This window comes from Folsomia candida, unplaced genomic scaffold (assembly GCF_002217175.1).
Source record: "Folsomia candida strain VU population unplaced genomic scaffold, ASM221717v1 Fcan01_Sc001, whole genome shotgun sequence".
Lineage (NCBI taxonomy): Eukaryota > Metazoa > Arthropoda > Collembola > Entomobryomorpha > Isotomidae > Folsomia > Folsomia candida.
The window spans coordinates 17,021,390-17,038,984 of record NW_019091193.1 but is presented as its reverse complement, the minus strand read 5'-3'; the positions used below and the strand labels follow the sequence as shown (position 1 = coordinate 17,038,984).

Here is a 17,595-nt window from a genome sequence, read left to right as displayed (position 1 = left end):
AACACGAACCATCAGCCAGCATCTAAAGCAAGCCTCACTACTCGCTTGCACAAAAAAGCAAAAGTGAATTCGTTCGTCCCGTCTATCTCTCGCTCAGTCTTTTGTCCTTACTGACTGGAGAGAGAACTATTTTGTGAAGGTACGTGTCCTCGTCGTTGCCGTGATTTTCTGACATTTACAATTAGTAAACCGCTCAAGTGAACCCTCAGCTTCTTCCTGAGGCACTCTGGCCGTGTGGCGGAAATCTTGCTGGGGGTCAAGGCCACAAACCAGGCCCCCGCAATTCTTAACATGACTCGCAGTTTAGCCAACTCAGTTTGCATCACATTATTATTATGAGTCAATGGCGTCGCAGAAGCGAGCGAAAATCGGGGTTTATTAGCACAAAGGGTTTCGTGCAATTACTCAAAAAATTCTTGCAATTATGTTGAGCACATTTCCAAAAAATTTAAAGTAACACCAAATCTTATTATAATAAGAATGTGGAGTTATGAAGTTTTGTGATGTAATTCTGCTTTATGTGATTACAAACAACGTTTTACATTCGGCATCTGGGGACAATTCAATTTAATATACGAGATTTATGTACTAGGCAGTTTAAAACATTTTTGCACAATAATGGTTATGTTTTTTTTTGCTTTTTGGATTACTATTTTGGCCGGACTATCGACCGTCGTGCAGTTTTATTTCAAGGGTTTTGATTGTATTTCATTTCATTCGGGAATTTTCTTTCTGGAGTATTTTTCTATACAACAGCTACATAGACACGTGCGATTTCATCATCAAAAAAATACCTAAATATTAAAATATAAAATCCGTTCATCAAGCACACATGGATCTTAGTTAATTATGTTTTAATTTCTGATTTCCAGATTTCTGTTGTACATACAGCCGCTGTATATAGGTAGCAATTTTATAAATCCTTATTACGTGAGTGAAATTACCAAATCAGGATGAGTTCCGGTGGTGCGACGACGACAAAAGGAGGCCCTGTGAAAGGGGGGGTTCAACAACAGAATCCCTCTACCAATAACAACAACAGTAAAAAGTCCAGCAAGTCAGATTCAAAATCAGACAAACTTGATCTCACCCCAAAGATTGTGGTATGTTTATTTTTTTCAACTTTATGATGAGTATGATTTTTTGATTCATATGTTCATTTCCCGTTCCTTTTTTATTTTTTGAAGTTTGTCTTATATGCATTATTATGTTACATAATAACGAACAATGGTATACACAACAAAAAAATATGTATTACTTGTATAAAATTACACCCAATTTCATATAATGAGACGTTCAAGTAGGCAAATATTAAGTAGAAGTGGAAATGAGTGTGGCAGTGAAGGAGGAAAGAGACAATTAATTTGCTAACAAACTACCCAGAATTTATATTTCGAAAAATATGTCCAAATTAATAAGCTTGTCATAAATCAGAAATGAATGTATAATGTAAAACAATTAATCCTTAGAAGGGCCAATGCTGGTAACATCCAAAATGTTATTTTTCTTGATTGCATGGCCCAAATTGACGGGAAATGAGATTTTTCCCATTGTGAAATGGGGAACAACTCCTTGCAAAGTTATCGGAGAAACTCCAGCAACTCCCATTCGGACGGATTGCAGTTTCTCCTCCTCTGTTAATTTGTTGAAAGCAGACCATGGCATGTCTTTATTCAATGAGTTGAAATTTGTTCCGACCATCTTCTTCCGAGCTTGCAGCAGACAACATATCTGCAAAAACATGCAAATTATAATAAGTATGCATATTTTTTAAACATACTTTTTGTACAAAAAATTAAAACTGATCTTACCAATAACTTTGCTTCCAACTTCTCTGCTTCCTCCAAACTGGGACACTTGAAGGTTGCTACTTGTATGACCCAATAGTCACCACCGGTTGCTTTCTTTGCAGCGGCACTGAGGTCAGGACGATGTTTGTGATATTTGTTCATCCCATCACGTTCTCCTTTTCCCACGTAATATAAAATTACGGCCTGGGCATGTCCACCATTGTTTATTGCCCTACATATATCCCGGGCGGTGCAGAGTCCAGGAAAATCTTGTTTTCTTGCCAAAATGGTAATGTAAACATGGTGTTCGTGGTCGGGGTCTTGTCGCCTCCTTTCCTGAAGGTCTTTCAGACGACGGTCGACTTCAACTTTGATTTCGGCAGGGGTAACTAGAGGATTCTTCTTCTTCTTGTCCACTTTCGTCTTGGAGGATGTTTTTGAGGCCGAGCCGATGTTTAACGGATTGACGACACCCTTTTCTTTGAGAGGGAACTTGATTGGAGTACACTCGCCACTCTTGAAATGTGCAATCGCCTCGCATTGACAGTCCTCTTGACAGCATATGAATGGTACCCCTTTCACTGCTTTCTCCAGCGACGCCCTCCGCTGTTCCTCACTGCTGCATTCAAAAAACGCAACCAATTCCCTTTGCTGATTGTAGAACTTGCACTCCCTCCCATCGTTAGATTTAAATTCTTGGCTAGTAAGGGCAAATTCCTGAAATAACCAAAAAAACATTCCAATATAAGTAAATGTTGATGCATAAAAAGGAAATGACAATTACAAATTTTACTACAATTGAAACTCACTATCAAGGATGCCTCCAAAGCACGAGCAAGTTTGACTTTCTCGGCATGACAGCCCACCTCAAATCCCCAAGTTTTTAGGAGGACACACGTTTCTCCAGACTTGTCAGCTTTCCCAAGTGGTGAATTCTCCGGAAATTGGAGATGATGATAATTAAGTCCAATTGTTTTAGAGTTCAAGCCAATATAAAATCGGATCCCTTCATCTCCGTTCCTGACAAACTCGAATGGTTTGTGTATTTTGGGGTCAAAATTTTGGCCGAGTGACGCAGCCAAGTAGACCGATGATGGGCGGAGGTCAATTCTTCGCTGTTGAGCGGCAGCAAATTCCTTCACCCAATTGAGCATATCTTTGACGTCCACTTCAAATTGTTCGTTATTTGGGTCCAACGGATCCTCGCCCCTATTCTTCAACGCTGAATTGTGATTCAAAGGATTTATATTCTTCATATCATTCAGAGTCCTGTTCAAAAAACAAAGTTACATACTTTGCCCATATTATTTCATAACAGTTGTATATAAGTACTTACATGGTTTGTTGGGATGGAACGACATGCGTCTCTGATATGCTTCGACAGATTGGTGCTGAAAGAAAACACCACATTGCAATGCGTGCATGGATAAGCCCCCTTCTTGGACTTGTAACTGCAATTTTGAACATATTCATAAATTAATAATAATAATTTATTATGCATAATAATGACATTAACTAGTAACTCATTAATTTTATGTGACTTACGATTTTCCTTTGAACTTCCCCTCATGTATCTTTACATGCCTGTTCCGTGCGTATATTCTCGGAAAACCAGCGCCACAATATTTGCACCAGAATTTGTCCGGCAACGTTGACCTCTTACTGTTGACTCTTCTATACTGTCTGACAACACGAATCCTGAAATAATTAAAAATAAAACTATTTTGATTATCCCAATAAACGAGGGTCAAATATAAAAATGTTGAGAAACTTACGTCACGGCTTGTCCACTCCCTCTTGCTACAGTAATCACCCCAGATGGACCTGGCGCACGAGTTGGGGGTGGACTCCGGGTCCTTTGTTGTTGACCTCTCTGATCTCGAGCCGGTCTTGAAAGCCGTTTTGCTCCAGTTTTGGCAACCAGATTGTTATCATCAATAACTATACAATGACAATAACACACATTAATCGAAAATAACTTTAAAATGGGAGAAGAAATAATTAATTTGAGATTTATTAATTGAAAAACAACATTTACCTTCATCTCTCTCTTCTTCCGAGCTACTGCTGCTGCTGCTGATGACATGAGAACGTTTTCCCAGTAATACTGGCCGCATCACTAATTCATCTTCCTCCTCCTCAGATGACACCAAATCCACTACCACTGGTGAATTGTCCATTGTTAAACTGAAAAATATATAATAATATTAATTAGACAGGGAGGAGAGAATTAATTGAGCTATAAGTTAAATGTTTCAAAATTATTGCATAACCTGTACTCACCAATGATAAATTTTGAATTCTGGAGAAGAATGAGTTCGGAGGTCGTCTCTGCTTGAAGGCCACTCATCAAATGAGACACTTGTTAGTAGTGGGGTGGACGACAGTTCGGCGGCTGCTTGCTTGCACCACCCATCACAAATTACTATAAGCTGGATCTGAACAAGTCTAAACTTGACTTGAACGGTGAGCTGGCTACCATGTGTATAAGAATTAGCCATTTTCGTGTGAAATATCCACTGCTACACTCATCTCCACTTAATATTTGTGTATGTGACCGTGTCGTTATACATGTCGTTTTTAATTTACGTTGATTAACATCTTTCAACGGTACTCTTCATCTATAACATAAGTGAAGAATTAATATTATAATATTATGCATATAGATTGTGGCAACTGCTGAACAAATGCAAATTGCAAAGATCATGGATTCACATCGAGTTGAAGATCCAGAATTGCAAAAGAAAATTCGGCAAGTGATGGAAATCACGAGAACAACAGAGGATCAAGCTTGCATGGCTCTTCACAGCAGGTATGGGAAACCCATATGATTTCAACACGACGAATAATAGTAATCACGTATCGTTATTTAATAAATAACAATATTTTTGCAGAGAGTATGATATTGAAATGGCTATTACACTTCTGTAAGTTGGTCTTTTCTCAAATTAACTCTGTCCACTCTAATTTAAAAAAAAAATATGTAAATAACATCCAATTAATTAAATCGCAGCACGGATGGAGGGAGTCAGTCGTTGGAGTCGGAATGGGGTAAATATGCAACTACTTTCTTTTATTTTCTACCATAATATAAAAATGGTTAGATTCTGGCCAAGTTACAAATAATTATTCCTCCATTGTGCAACCGCACTCCGCAGGTTGTCTATAATTATTAGAAAATTCGGAATGCAAAACATATAAAAACACGTTATTTTCAATTCAGGTTGTATGTAATAACCCAATCGGGACTAATTCTCTTGGTCCTTGCGTCACAGATACTGATATAGAAAGTGATATTTCACCTACCTGTGTGCTGACGGTTATAGTTTTTTTTAATTCGAAGAGTCGAGGACTAAGTCTTGGAGTTAATCTTGCTCATACTACACTATATGTTCAATATATTTCAAGTACAAGTAGCTCACATTTTGTACTTCTCTTATAAATGCTGGATTTATTACTGTATTTCTTAGTTTGTGAGTATCATTGTACGACGGTTTTTATATAAAACTCTGTACTACGATCACACTATAAAAATTTATTTCTAGACTAATGCCAGTAAAATACATAACTTGCATATAATTATTATATATACTATAATAACTATGTAATTCATCTTTATTATACTTATTAACTGACTTATGATTGTATAATGCAGCTCAAGCAGGTAAAAAACGCAAGGTGAAGACTCCAAATCAGAAGTCTGACACAGCTGTTGTACCCAAAGATGTAAGTGTACGATGCATTTTTTAAGTGGTAGTAGTATTAAAGTATCTAAGATTTAAATACGATCTTTGATATAAATTTGAACAACAATTTAAATTTGTAAATTAATTAATTATTTTTGTAGGGAAAGGGAGGAGTAATCAAAGACGGGGAAAGAACTGGGCGTGACAAGTCAGATAAGCGAGATTTGAAAGGGGAGAAGAAAGACTTGGAAGGTGGTGGTGACCAGCCTTTCACAGGAGACCAGAGGAGAGGGGACAGGGCTGGTCGTAGTGGAATAGGCACTCGAAGTCGCGGTGGTCGCCCTGGAATTGGAAGAGGAGGTCGCAGTGACAAAGAAAACGAGGAGCTCATGAAAAGTGGAAGAATGGGCGGAATGACAAATGGTCCTGGGAGAGGAGGCAGAGGTGGAGGAGGTATCAGCGGAGGAAATGGACGTGGATCTCGTGGGGGTGGCAGAACATTTGCTAGCCGTGCTCGTGGTGATCGCGATGGAGACAGTTATAACACTATTGACGTGTGGGAAAACACAGTAAGTGTTCTTTATCACAGTATAACATCCATCCACAATGAGTATTCATAATGTTCATCTTTGTATTTTAGGATTATCAAGCAGACGGTACAAAAGAGGCACCAATGAAAGTCGGTACGATGCTGTTTTATCACACCAAAATAGTTGATAAAGTAAACAACATATGTAACGGCAAAAATTTGATTTTCTCTGTCTAAATTTTAGACAAATGGGGAGAATTTCCTTCCGCAGAAGACTGGGACAATGAAGGTTCGGGAATCAGCTCATCCGCTCGCTTAATTTTTCTTTCTTTCAACTATTCCTTATTCCTTTCAATGTGTTTCAAATACAATTTTGCGAATTTCGAAATATAAAACCCCTCGGCCTAAATACACACTCGGTCTTACTTTTAATCCAGCCCTCTCGGACTTAATGATGAGTTAATGGCTCTTTCGACGATTTTATGTTAACCATTTCTAATTTAATTAGCTTTGCTTAAAGACACCTCCTACGTTCCATTTGAGATTGAAATGATGTGTGTGTTTAATATGTTGCATCTTTTATTTTTGTATAGAATATACTGGATCATTAGGTAATAATTAATACGGCATAGCACTTCACATGCCAATATTTTATTCTTGGTTTTAAACAGTCCTTTAATGATGTAATGTGTGTTTTAGCTGACACCAAAGTTTTTACCCCTTCTACCCAGACGACGGTGGGTCCTTTGAATGATACCACTAATGGCTCAGGAAGTGGGCATCCAAATTCCAATCACATTCAGAGTGCTTCCAGTAATTCTTCAGCAGACATTTTGAAGATGGCTGCTAATCAAGAATCAGGGGTCACAATGAGCAGCGTTGTACAAGGGCTTGCGGGGTCTGGAGCGAACGGTGGCAACCAGCAATCCGGATCGCACACTCTTGATCTAAATTTACTGCTTTCGAAACAGAATTCTACAGTTTCATCAGGAGTTTCATCACATGCAAACCCTGGAGTAAATTTGTTGGCTTCGCTTCAGTCGTCGTCTTACTCCAACTCTAATCAAATGAATGTCGGAGTTTCTAACCAGGCTTTACCTCCACGAAATAAAGTGCAAAGGCCACGTGGTCCACCATCCAAAGTGAGTTGCGTTGTAGTGATAATTATTTGATTTTTTTCGTAAAGTTGTGATACTATTTATCGATATTTGTGGTGAGCGTATGACCATGGAACTCATTTAGGGTGTCGACCCTTAACTCGTTTGATATGATAACTTCGTATCTACCCGTGCAAGTATAAAGTGATTCTATTCTTTATATGCTCCCAGATTCCTTCATCTGCTGTTGAAATGCCTGATGACCCAGGGTCGACTTTAGACGTTCAATTTGGTGGCTTAGACTTGTCCTCATCAGACCCGTCCCTCTCGTTTAGCTCTGTGATGCAGGGTGGAAAGCAGGACAACACTTTAATTTATGGAGGTCAAGGTACAAAAATGGATTCTTTTGGGTCCGGAAATTCAAACGACAAAGATTTGAAATCATCCGGCCACTCCCCATCTCCATTCCAAACTTCAATCAATGCCCAGTCATCCCTTACTGATCCCGGAAAAGGAAGCAATCTAACCGGCACTAGTAACACTCCCGGTGGTGGTATAGATAATTTATCACTCTCACAAAACCAAACAAAATCGCAACAACCTGGATCCAATTCGTATGCGGCAGCCAATTCTGGAAATAATGCTGGTTCAGCTTTCGTATCGGTAAGAAATTATTTCAGCTAATTATTGTGATTTTTTAGAGACTATAATATAAATAAATAATTATACTAATTAGTTAATACTAATATAAATAATTAGTACCAAGACTAGCTTCAGTCAGTCCCAATTCACTACATCGAATGTTGAATGGCATATAAATTTGTTTGCGTTTTTTTTTCAGTATGCACATGCAGGCAATAAACCTGCGCCTGGTTTTCCTGCCCCTGGATTTCCTCCAGTGTCACAAAATACTTATAGCTCAACTGCAGCTACGGGGGGTCCTGTTTATGGTTCACAACAACAGATACCAAATCAACAATCGGGATACATGTCACACATTGCGTATGGAACAGCTTCAAATACTTCAAGTCAGCCTATTGTTGCCTCTTCTCAAAACGCTAACGTACCTTATGGACCTGGTAGCACGGCACCTCCGCAGAGTGGTTACCATATGAATTCTAATGTCAATTCAGGGTGAGTGATTGATTGATTTGCGATTGTGATTAACACTTTAAAAACCAACAGCTCTGACAATTTGAGTGAACTAAATATTTTGTTCTTACAGCTATAACAATTCATCTGGTAACACACAGTATGCAAGCTATGGTCCCAAGATGGGAGGACTGAACACAACGACTGGTATAAAAGAATCAACGACTGATGTTAGTGCTAATGTTATGCCAGCCTCGTCTGTTGGCTCGGTTGCAACTTCTCAGATGGGATCAAACGTGCAACCTGGATCAGGTGAGGATTGGAACTACGGGACTGAATTACCCTGTAATTAGATTTATTTTTCCTACTTTACTATGTCTAATCCATTGAAAATGATAGTAATAAAAATAATTACCGTTTATTTTATGTACTACAGCCGGAAACACATCTTCTACATCATCGAATGCAAAGTCGTCATCTGTTCCAGCAACGACTAATACGACATCTAAGATGATGCCACCGGGAATGGTTATGCCTCCATATATTCTTAGTCAAAATACGCCAGCTGTTCCATTTTATGGTGTACAAACGCAAGTTTACGGATACGAAGATAACTCTATGCAATTTATGCCAAGGCTACCTCCAAACTTTGGTTATTATGATGCCACGGGTCCGGGTGGTTATGGTAAGTGTCATTATACCAAGTTAACATTCATATTATTTTATCTTGTGTGTATATGTGTATATCTGCATTTCTACCTAGGCGTCCAAGTTTCTGGACGAAATGACGCCCAAACAATGCAAGCTTATTCCAACGCAGCTGACGGGAGATTTCAACGGTTAGCGGATTTACTTAACGGTTATGTAAAATTTAAAAAAACTGTATGCGAAACTGTATTTGCTATATTGTAGGTCTGACAGCTCAACGGCCTCTCCTGTTCCGTCGAATCTCGCAGGTGGAAATACACAGCAAGCCATGTACAACCAAGCCATGCCATACTTTTATGTAGGGAATAACATGGTACAAGGATCTTTTCCTTACACACATATGTATCAACAACCAATGGCTCCAGCGACAAACCCTTCCGGGCCAGCAGTTAACCATCAGTATCAAAATAAAAGCGTGTACAATGCTTCGTACGCTTACGACACCAATCAGGGAGGTCCAACAAATGACTTTAACAACAAAGGTTCTTATCCAAGTGGACCCAACTCCAACAGTACGAAAGGTTCAACAACTGGCGTTTCCCAATCGACTGACTTAAATTCCTCAATTTATAAGGGACACATGGGGAAAATTAATGTAAGAAGCACATTAAATTAATGTGATTTTTATGAATGGTAAATCTAGAAAACCTAACGTACGTACACTTTGCAGTCGTATGATAAACAGTTTGGACCTGGGGGACAGGGGGGATTCAGCTCCGGTGCTCAGCCAAACGTATTAAACAATTTGAGTAACGCAATGGCCACGTCATACAGCGTTTTCATCCCATCACAAGCAGTACATACTCTTCCTCCTATGCATCAAGTCTCTATTATTTTCTCTTTCAATTGTGTTTGGCTTTTTGCACAGTTGTGATTTGATGCTGTATACAACTAATAACGTGGTTGTTGATCTGTTAAATCCAACTAATAATATATCGGGTCTATTGGTTTTTGCATTATACATGGGCAGTGTGATATATGAAACTCGTAATGAAAGTTTGCGATGCTAATGTGTGTTTAAAGTATTATAATCAGAAATTTACAAAAAATACATCCACGATGTATATGTTTATGCAGGGATTTTTTAACCAAATTAAATGATGTGCATCTTTTATATGGGAAGTATGTATGATGATTTTAGCCTTTGAGTATAGTTGGTTGGGTATATCGTGATTGGTTATGTGACTGTTGCTTGCGCTAAAAAGCTGACCTGTTACTACATATATTAATTTGTGTTGCTCTGTACATAATCCACTCATTTCACTCTACTATATCAAATAATTCTCTTTGATTGTTCATATGTACGAATAATTTGCAGTCTTTAAAAACGTAAACATAATTTGTGTTGTTTTAATTATAGGATGCTGGTGGTAATGCATCTAGGCCAGGCCCAGGGCAGCCAAAAGGAAAACAACAGCAACAATACAGCGGAGGACCCTACTGGGGAAACAACTAACCCTCTTCCCCCCCCCCTTTACACATGCACACATTCAGACAACAATTTAGTGTTTTCTGTTTTACATCTTGATGTCAAATGTACATCTAAAAACCAAATTGTAATGATTAGTTATAGATTGTCTCATGAGTGTTATTAGAAGAAAAAACACAGCATATTCTCGAAGTTGTTTAAATCATCTCATTGTACTGTGCGCGTAAGTAAGCGGCAAATTAAGCTGCTGTTACCCATGATTTTCTTGGTTCCGAACAACGGCTTATATATAAATATATATCATGTTTTCGATTAATGATTAATCTTAGATAAATTTCTTATTATTATCAACTATTGCGCCAGAAGCAACGTTTTTCATTGTTCGTACAGATACACAACTTTAAGTAAAATCGTTCGTAAAAATCGATGATAGATAAATTAAAGTTAATAATAGACGACACCATGTGAATTTTTAAATTTATTTAAATTTAATTAAATTCAGTACCTTTTACGATTATAGTTATAATGAATTATACATCTTTGAAACTTATTAAACTCGTATAGTGATGCGTTTATATACAATGAGAATTTGTGTTTGAATTAATTTTTCATTTTTTCCATTCCTTACTTCCGATCCGCCTCTTTTATACGTTTCATTTGCGTTGACCTTTTATGGACATTTGAAAAAATTAAAACATTCATTGTTGTTTGTTGGATTGATTGTTCTGTTGTGGGTAATTAAATTAGACATATAAATATAATATATATATATATATATATAAATACATATATATATATTGCATTACTACAAACCTCTATATATAAATACCTCTTATTTTGTCTATGTAAGTCCTACTGAAATGGTTTCGTAGTGCAACTGAAGAAGTGAATGAATCAAGCTCAGAAATTCTAAAATGAAAATATATAGCAGACTGAGTCACCGCCACCGCCAAACCCACAACAACTCTTGACCGATTTAATCCGATTGCAATTAAATCTGACGACCAGAACACTTACCTACAGTTTCACTAATATTTAATAGATTAACAATAAACTACAGTAAAAATTGGTAATTCGTATATACTTCATTTCCTATTGTTTGCATACTTGTATTACTAACTAACTACTATCTCATCGTAAATTACCATCATGAAAACTCTTATAATAAATATATGTATGTACTAAATATCATAAATTGTAGGCATAGCTCATATAGTCGTTGGTTTTTCCTACTGATAACCTTACCCTACTGGACAAGTGGCTAGTTTGTAAAGTTTTGACTGTCTATTCTGGAAATTTTCAGAAATGGTAAGGCTTTCATAAGCTGAAGAGTTTCATGGCGTAGCGATTCCTTTGTTCAAGGCAGGTTACTGCTTAGTTAGTCGAATGAGGTGGCGCACCTTGGGCCAAATCGATAAAATTCTGGCCAGAAATTTTTTTTTCTAAAAATTTAGAAATTCCTCCTTAGAGGAATGTCTAAAAAAATCTTAATTGTAGCAGAAAGATAACCTGATCTGCTCCCTACGAGAAATTAATGATTAAAATTTTAGTCATTTTCTAAGGTATGACAAAAAATAAAATTTGCAAAAATTTGGCAAGTAAAAAATTGATATGGCATGGATTATTATATTGTTTGGGATAAGCAAATCAAGTTAAAGTTTTGTAAGATAATTACAGCAAATTATATTTTTGTCGCACCTAAGAAAATTGCCAAAACTTTTACCTTTAATTTCTCGGCAGGAAAGCTGTCGAGAATTAGCTAGCGTAGCAGCTAATCTTTTTATTTATTACAATCTAGATTTTTTGCTTGATTTTTTGAGACACTAAAATATATGGGGAATTTTCCATAAGACTTGACCACAATTTTAGAGATATTGCCCATAGTGTGGTGGTGGTGGTGGATGAAGAGAGAGACTGAACGAGAGCTGCTGCTGCCTTTAGTTGGGTTTTGGGTTTTGAAGTTACATGTTGAAGTGAGTATAAAAATAAAATTGCATTCATGGGAAACTAAAATTTACAACTCAACTCGAAATCTGCTCATTTGCCAAAAAATACTTCTTTTTTGGACTCTGGGAGGAAACATCAATCCGAACAATCAGTGAAAAATCAGTGAAGTTTTGCAATCCTATTATATTATATATCTATCCACCTCGTAGTACGACTTGCGACGAAGAGAGAGTAAAAAGTGAGTGGTGTTGAAAAAATATACTGCCAGCCGGAATAACTTGGAAACCAAAACTCGCCCCCAGTGAGTATGGCCCTTATCGAAGGTGTCAAGTATGGATTGTCATCTTATCCGAGCTCCTCCGCCCCTAACAATGCAACTGCTACCAATAACAAAACCGTGCTTTTCGTTAAGTTAACTGATTCGGCTATTAGAGCTATTGAGGAGTACCTGAGGACACAGGTAAGCTCTCGTATATATTTTTTAATTGCACTGCGAAAAATACACTCGTTCATCCATCGGAGAGGTTCATTCTTCATGAAGAAGTTGTTCTTAATCTAAAAATTTGCCAAAATATGAATAATCTTTCTTCTTACTCCCTCTTGCTTATGGAATTACACAATAAACTGTACCTCATAATAATATGGCATGCCTACAATTTCAACAATGTACAATTATGGGAATTTTAACGTGACGAACAGCAAACAGTTTTATTGTTTGAAACAATAGGCTCTAGCAAAACGAAAATAAAATGGAACATTGCATTGTACTAATTGTACTATGCAAATTAATAGTCTCCTCGCAGCACTCTGTCTGTAGATAATGTAAATAGTATGTAGTGAATATAGTGTATTTCGTGTATGACAACTCAAAAGTTCAGTGCGGATTTCAAATTATTGGATCCCGGCCAAATCTTGAAGAAAGAAAAGTTTCTTCATAATGAAATTAGCTTTATAAACGATTTCGTAGATTTCACCCATTGAGGGACTTCACTTACTTAATTGGGCACATCTTTTCTAATAATTTAAAATTTTGCGGATAGAAAAATGGGAGATATTTTATTTGCTATCTATATTATATTGTACTACATGCTACCGGCTATCAATTTGCCAGGCTATTAGTTGTGATCATGTCAAACCCAATACAGAACAAAAATAAGTTCTTAATTAACATGGATATCTTTGTAAATTAATAAAAGTAATGACAGAGTTTTCCATCGTGTCACAAAAATATTGTTCAAAAGCAGAAAAAAATACTATGTTTACCAATGGATAAGGACAAATAGAGTATGGTGGTATTCATTTGAATTGTATTGAGAGTAAATCATGAAGTTTGTCATGACTATTTTTCACATGTACATATTATACCCAAATTGCTTAAAACAAATGCAAACTGAAACGAATTTGATGAATCACTTCACTTCGTTCATGAAATGAGTCTGGCATACCAGAGCAAAAGTCATATAATATTCGTTCAACCAAATCGCAAAACGACTCGTACATTTTATACACCCAGCCACACAAACGAAATATTCTTTCACAATCCGAGTATTAATATTGCTAAAATATGTTGACAAAATATAAATTAACAAGATTTACAAACCAATATAATACAACCACCGTGCGGAATGGAAACCTGCATGTTTATATAATACAAAAAATTAAGGATATTTTAGAAAATGTATGCTAGTAGAATAGCTGTGTGCAAAATGCAGCAAGTAAAAAAAAATATAATAAATGCAACAAGATGCAGTTTGTTTGCGAAATGAAAGGGCAAGGGATGCTGGGAGGAGTTAGGACAAGCTATTTGGCGAATGAGGAATCTCGTTGATATTGTAATGGCTATATAATCTCACAAAAAAATTCATTACTGAATGGACTGTGAATGGATTGGGGGAATTACTTTACTACATGTACGTCACGAAATTCAAGTTTTGAAATTAATTAACGGTATCAAACCAACCCTTATTATTCGCCTCACTCCCACCGCACAAAACAGATTCAATAGTCAAACCAACAACGTTCCAGTGTATACACCCACCTGCTAATCATTATGATGAATCATTACAATGACTCGGAAATTTAGGCCTTCTGTCCTAAACAAAGCGTTGTTATCGACATCATAAATAAGCCGTAAAATTAGAGGCAAATTGAACACTCTTTGACTTTGTGGTTATCTACGTACATACTATTTCAAGTAGGCAGTGCAAACTAATGCATAATCTCCCTCACTCAGCATTGAAACTTGGTGCTGAATCTTCATTGATGATGAGCACAATATAATCTATAATTTGTACCAAAGAGTTAGCAGACACACTCACACACCATCGTTTTAGCCCTTCATAGGTTCGACAGTGCAAATTTCAAATTAGATAAGTGGTAGATAACTATATGTCATCACCATCATGATTTTATTGTACCCAAATAACCCGAAAATCATTAAATGGTTTGCCAGGTTAAGTTGAACAGTGTAAAGCCATCTTTTTTATAAACTAGTACTCAAGGGTAGTACTTCATACAATACAAACAAATGTACATATATTAATGAGTAGTTGATAATTTAAAAACTTTTTTGATGACCATGCATAGATTAATCTCCAATCTTTCAATCACGCGTTTTGTTGGATTAAACAAAAATCCCATTGACATTAATTATTTATGTACATGTTCCTCATATGTCGTCATTTTGAATACAAATGCGTTTCATTCGTGTCCCTCGTCTCTGTCCATATGAGTCTCTCGCCCTACATGACTCGTGTCCCTTCCGACCTGTGGCTAGAGAAATATACCCAGAGTGACTGCAATGAAAATGGAGCAATAAAAGTAAAGAAACTTAGAAACCCTAAATGCAATGCAATGCGATGAGACCGTACAAACGAACACAAAATATAAAGTAAAACTGCAAGAAAAGTTCATGCAAGAAGGGAAGGGTAGGAAATTATGTAGACGAAAAACCGGGTGTCCCACTATACTTTCATTTTATACGTATGAATGTGGTTTATTTGAGTGTGAAGAGGCATATCGTCGTTCTGTATCATTACTGCCTACCCTTCTGAGCAAGTGTAGATAAAGGATTTGATCAGAACGAGCTTTAAACTTGACAATAATAAGTTCGGAGAGATAGACAGACAGCTGAGATAGAAGCTGTTCCCGTCTTAGGCAAACCCTGTTTTTGGGGATGAGTGGGGACGACCAAGCATATTTACTTGATATGGACGATCTCTTCTTTCAAAGTTGAGACCATTTTTAGGTGAAGGTTAGCAGGAGCCGAGGAGTCCTTTTCGTCCTCCTTAATGTTCTTACACTTCTTATTTCTAAACCAACCAACCCCTTTAAAGTAAGGTTTGTCGTTCCTTGGCTCCCTTCTCGGTTTGCTTATTTATTTATTTGCGTATCCCATAATATTCAACTGCATGTTTCTAAACGAGAGGAAGTACTCCCTACTTACTTCCACTAGGCAAAGCATATGTATGTAGGTAAGACTTGCCAGCGTGATGGACCGTTGGACAAAAGGAGCAAGCAATTTTTTCACGCATTATATTATTATGGCAATTCAAAGTTTGAGAACTGGAATACGATCTAGTCGGGTCCAAAAACAGAGCACGAGTTTCACCCTCCAACCAGGTAGGCACACATCTAGATTTTATACCATTGTGATCACAGGTCTTCCCTTCCTTTAACTTCCCTTCAGTTCCTAACAAAATGCGTAACAAAATGCACAAGGAAGAAGGGGACATGGAAAGGTGTACTCTCGCTTATTACAATGCGGTATTATTTTGCTGTGCGTAAAGTTGACATATGCAAGTATCTCAGAAAACTTCATACTTACTACATTCTTAATAAACTTGGTTGTGGCCGTTGCCTTTGGATATGATTTTTAGTATCCAACTAGTCCAATTTTTTAATTGTTCCTAACTTTGGAGTTTGTCTGGAGACTCTAAAGTTTGGAGTCTCATTTTTGTGTACCCACAGGCAGCTAGAAAAAACTAGAACAACGCTTGTAACGAATTATTATGGACGTAAAAACAAAAACAATATTTAACTGAAGAGATTTTATTCATGTTGATCGAATTATTTAAATCTGCATATAAGTCGCATCTTGACAATGTGAAATTAATTTACACAAAAATAAAAACACCAATGTTCTATTCTCCCCCAACTTTATCCAGCTTGATTTTCATTTAAGATATTATTTTGATTTTCGGGTAATTGTGTTAATAACTGATTGCAAAAATTATCTAGTCATGATGAAATTATGTAACTATTTTCGAATTAAACACTTAGAACTTTTGGGTGCAGCGGAGAGCTTCGCGAATTATCTCGAATACAATTTGTTAGGGTATTTCGATCATCAATTGTTAATAAGTAAAGATGCGAACGTGTAATCAATGTGCAATTGCAACCTAAATTGTTTCCTTGTTTTTTAAATAGATTTCATACTTGTATGTACAACATCTCCAAGAATATAGTTGTGTATATCCTGATCAGTCTACTAAGCATATGTAACTACTTTTGTCGCCCATTATGGCAAAATCTAAAATTGCATAAAATACTTGTAGTTTTACTTGTTCGCAGGGTGACCAGTCTGGCATAAAAAAATACATATCGTAAATGAAACCAAACCTGTTGTGAACATTTGTTGCTATTTTTATCAGAATGAGAGGAATTATCCCCTAAAAGAAAAAGGCTTGAAGGCCACTTACTTTCAATGTTTTAACGTTCAGTGCAATCAAGTGTATTTACTCACTGTCGACCTGTGTTGAGTCGAGTTTGACCTTCCTAGCATTGAGACAATTATTTTTATGGTTGAGCAAGTTGAGCTGTACTGTAGTGATCACTTGGCGTTTGGGCTACACACAATGGGATACGACAAGGTCGTTTGATTTTTGATTTCTCACCATCACCACGACAATCCTATCCATTATGATAGATTCTTTCATTACAGATCTTTTGAACTTGTCACCACGTGATACACTAATTCACTTGAACTATAGAAGAGTAGGATATCAGAGTGCGTAATACGCCAAGCTGTAATAGCGGAATCATTAGTCTTACCTATTTTATAGCCATATGGGTGTCCTAAAATGATGGTGGAAATGACGTAAAAAAATTTACAAGAAATAGATGGTTTATTTAGTATTCAAATAGTTTGGCGAAATAATTTATATTACAAAAGTCATCACAAATAAGTATGCAGGTAAGTTAGATGCGATGATGAATTGGTCTTTGGTTGTCTCCATTGGAGACTTATTTCTCAGTCATCCATAAGTAAAATTGAATCGAAAAATTTTATGCTCGTGAAATATCTTGCATTGTACAG

General features: G+C 36.7%; 2 protein-coding genes and 1 long non-coding RNA gene across 10 annotated transcripts in view; 2 read left to right on the top strand and 1 right to left on the bottom strand.

The window, feature by feature from the left end:
- Positions 1–6: 6 nt before the first annotated feature.
- LOC110842451 (protein lingerer) lies at positions 7–11,404 on the top strand. Of its 6 annotated transcripts, none has more exons than XM_022088196.2 (19): positions 7–139; positions 873–1,103; positions 4,457–4,602; positions 4,685–4,717; positions 4,804–4,841; positions 5,446–5,516; positions 5,638–6,045; positions 6,117–6,159; positions 6,250–6,294; positions 6,599–6,616; positions 6,705–7,147; positions 7,334–7,765; positions 7,944–8,236; positions 8,328–8,506; positions 8,631–8,879; positions 8,958–9,033; positions 9,107–9,497; positions 9,573–9,725; positions 10,263–11,404. In XM_022088196.2, the coding sequence occupies exons 2-19, from the start codon at positions 954–956 to the stop codon at positions 10,356–10,358; spliced, it is 3,264 nt and encodes a 1,087-aa protein (XP_021943888.1). In that variant the 5' UTR covers positions 7–139; positions 873–953; the 3' UTR covers positions 10,359–11,404. The 6 variants fall into 6 exon arrangements, with proteins under 6 accessions (XP_021943888.1, XP_021943889.1, XP_021943886.1 ...); XM_022088197.2 differs by having other exon boundaries at positions 8–139; positions 8,328–8,539; positions 9,573–9,635; XM_022088194.2 differs by having other exon boundaries at positions 8–139; positions 8,328–8,539.
- Positions 3,329–3,900, bottom strand: LOC118433847. The gene is made up of 3 exons (XR_004833613.1): positions 3,829–3,900; positions 3,566–3,731; positions 3,329–3,488 (listed from the first exon to the last, which is right to left on the bottom strand). It is a non-coding gene; the product is annotated as an uncharacterized LOC118433847 (long non-coding RNA).
- Positions 11,405–12,257: 853 nt separating the features above from the next.
- The window catches only part of LOC110842234 (RNA polymerase II elongation factor ELL), a 42,855-nt gene continuing 37,517 nt past the window's right edge, over positions 12,258–17,595 (top strand). For all 3 annotated transcript variants that reach the window (XR_004833608.1, XR_004833607.1, XM_022087948.2), the window contains exon 1: positions 12,258–12,738. Coding sequence is in view for 1 of the 3 variants with exons in the window: in XM_022087948.2 (XP_021943640.1) it covers positions 12,586–12,738 (153 nt within the window). In the remaining 2 variants the exon portion in view is untranslated. The remainder of the gene's footprint in view (positions 12,739–17,595) is intronic.

What these genes read in the sequence shown, in the direction of transcription:
- LOC110842451 (XM_022088194.2), top strand. Translation starts at nt 954, where the DNA reads ATGAGTTCCGGTGGTGCGACGACGACAAAAGGAGGCCCTGTGAAAGGG. An exon ending in TGCATGGCTCTTCACAGCAG is followed by an intron (nt 4,603 to 4,684) that starts GTATGGGAAACC and finishes ATATTTTTGCAG; the next exon opens with AGAGTATGATATTGAAATGG. An exon ending in AATTCTAATGTCAATTCAGG is followed by an intron (nt 8,237 to 8,327) that starts GTGAGTGATTGA and finishes TTGTTCTTACAG; the next exon opens with CTATAACAATTCATCTGGTA.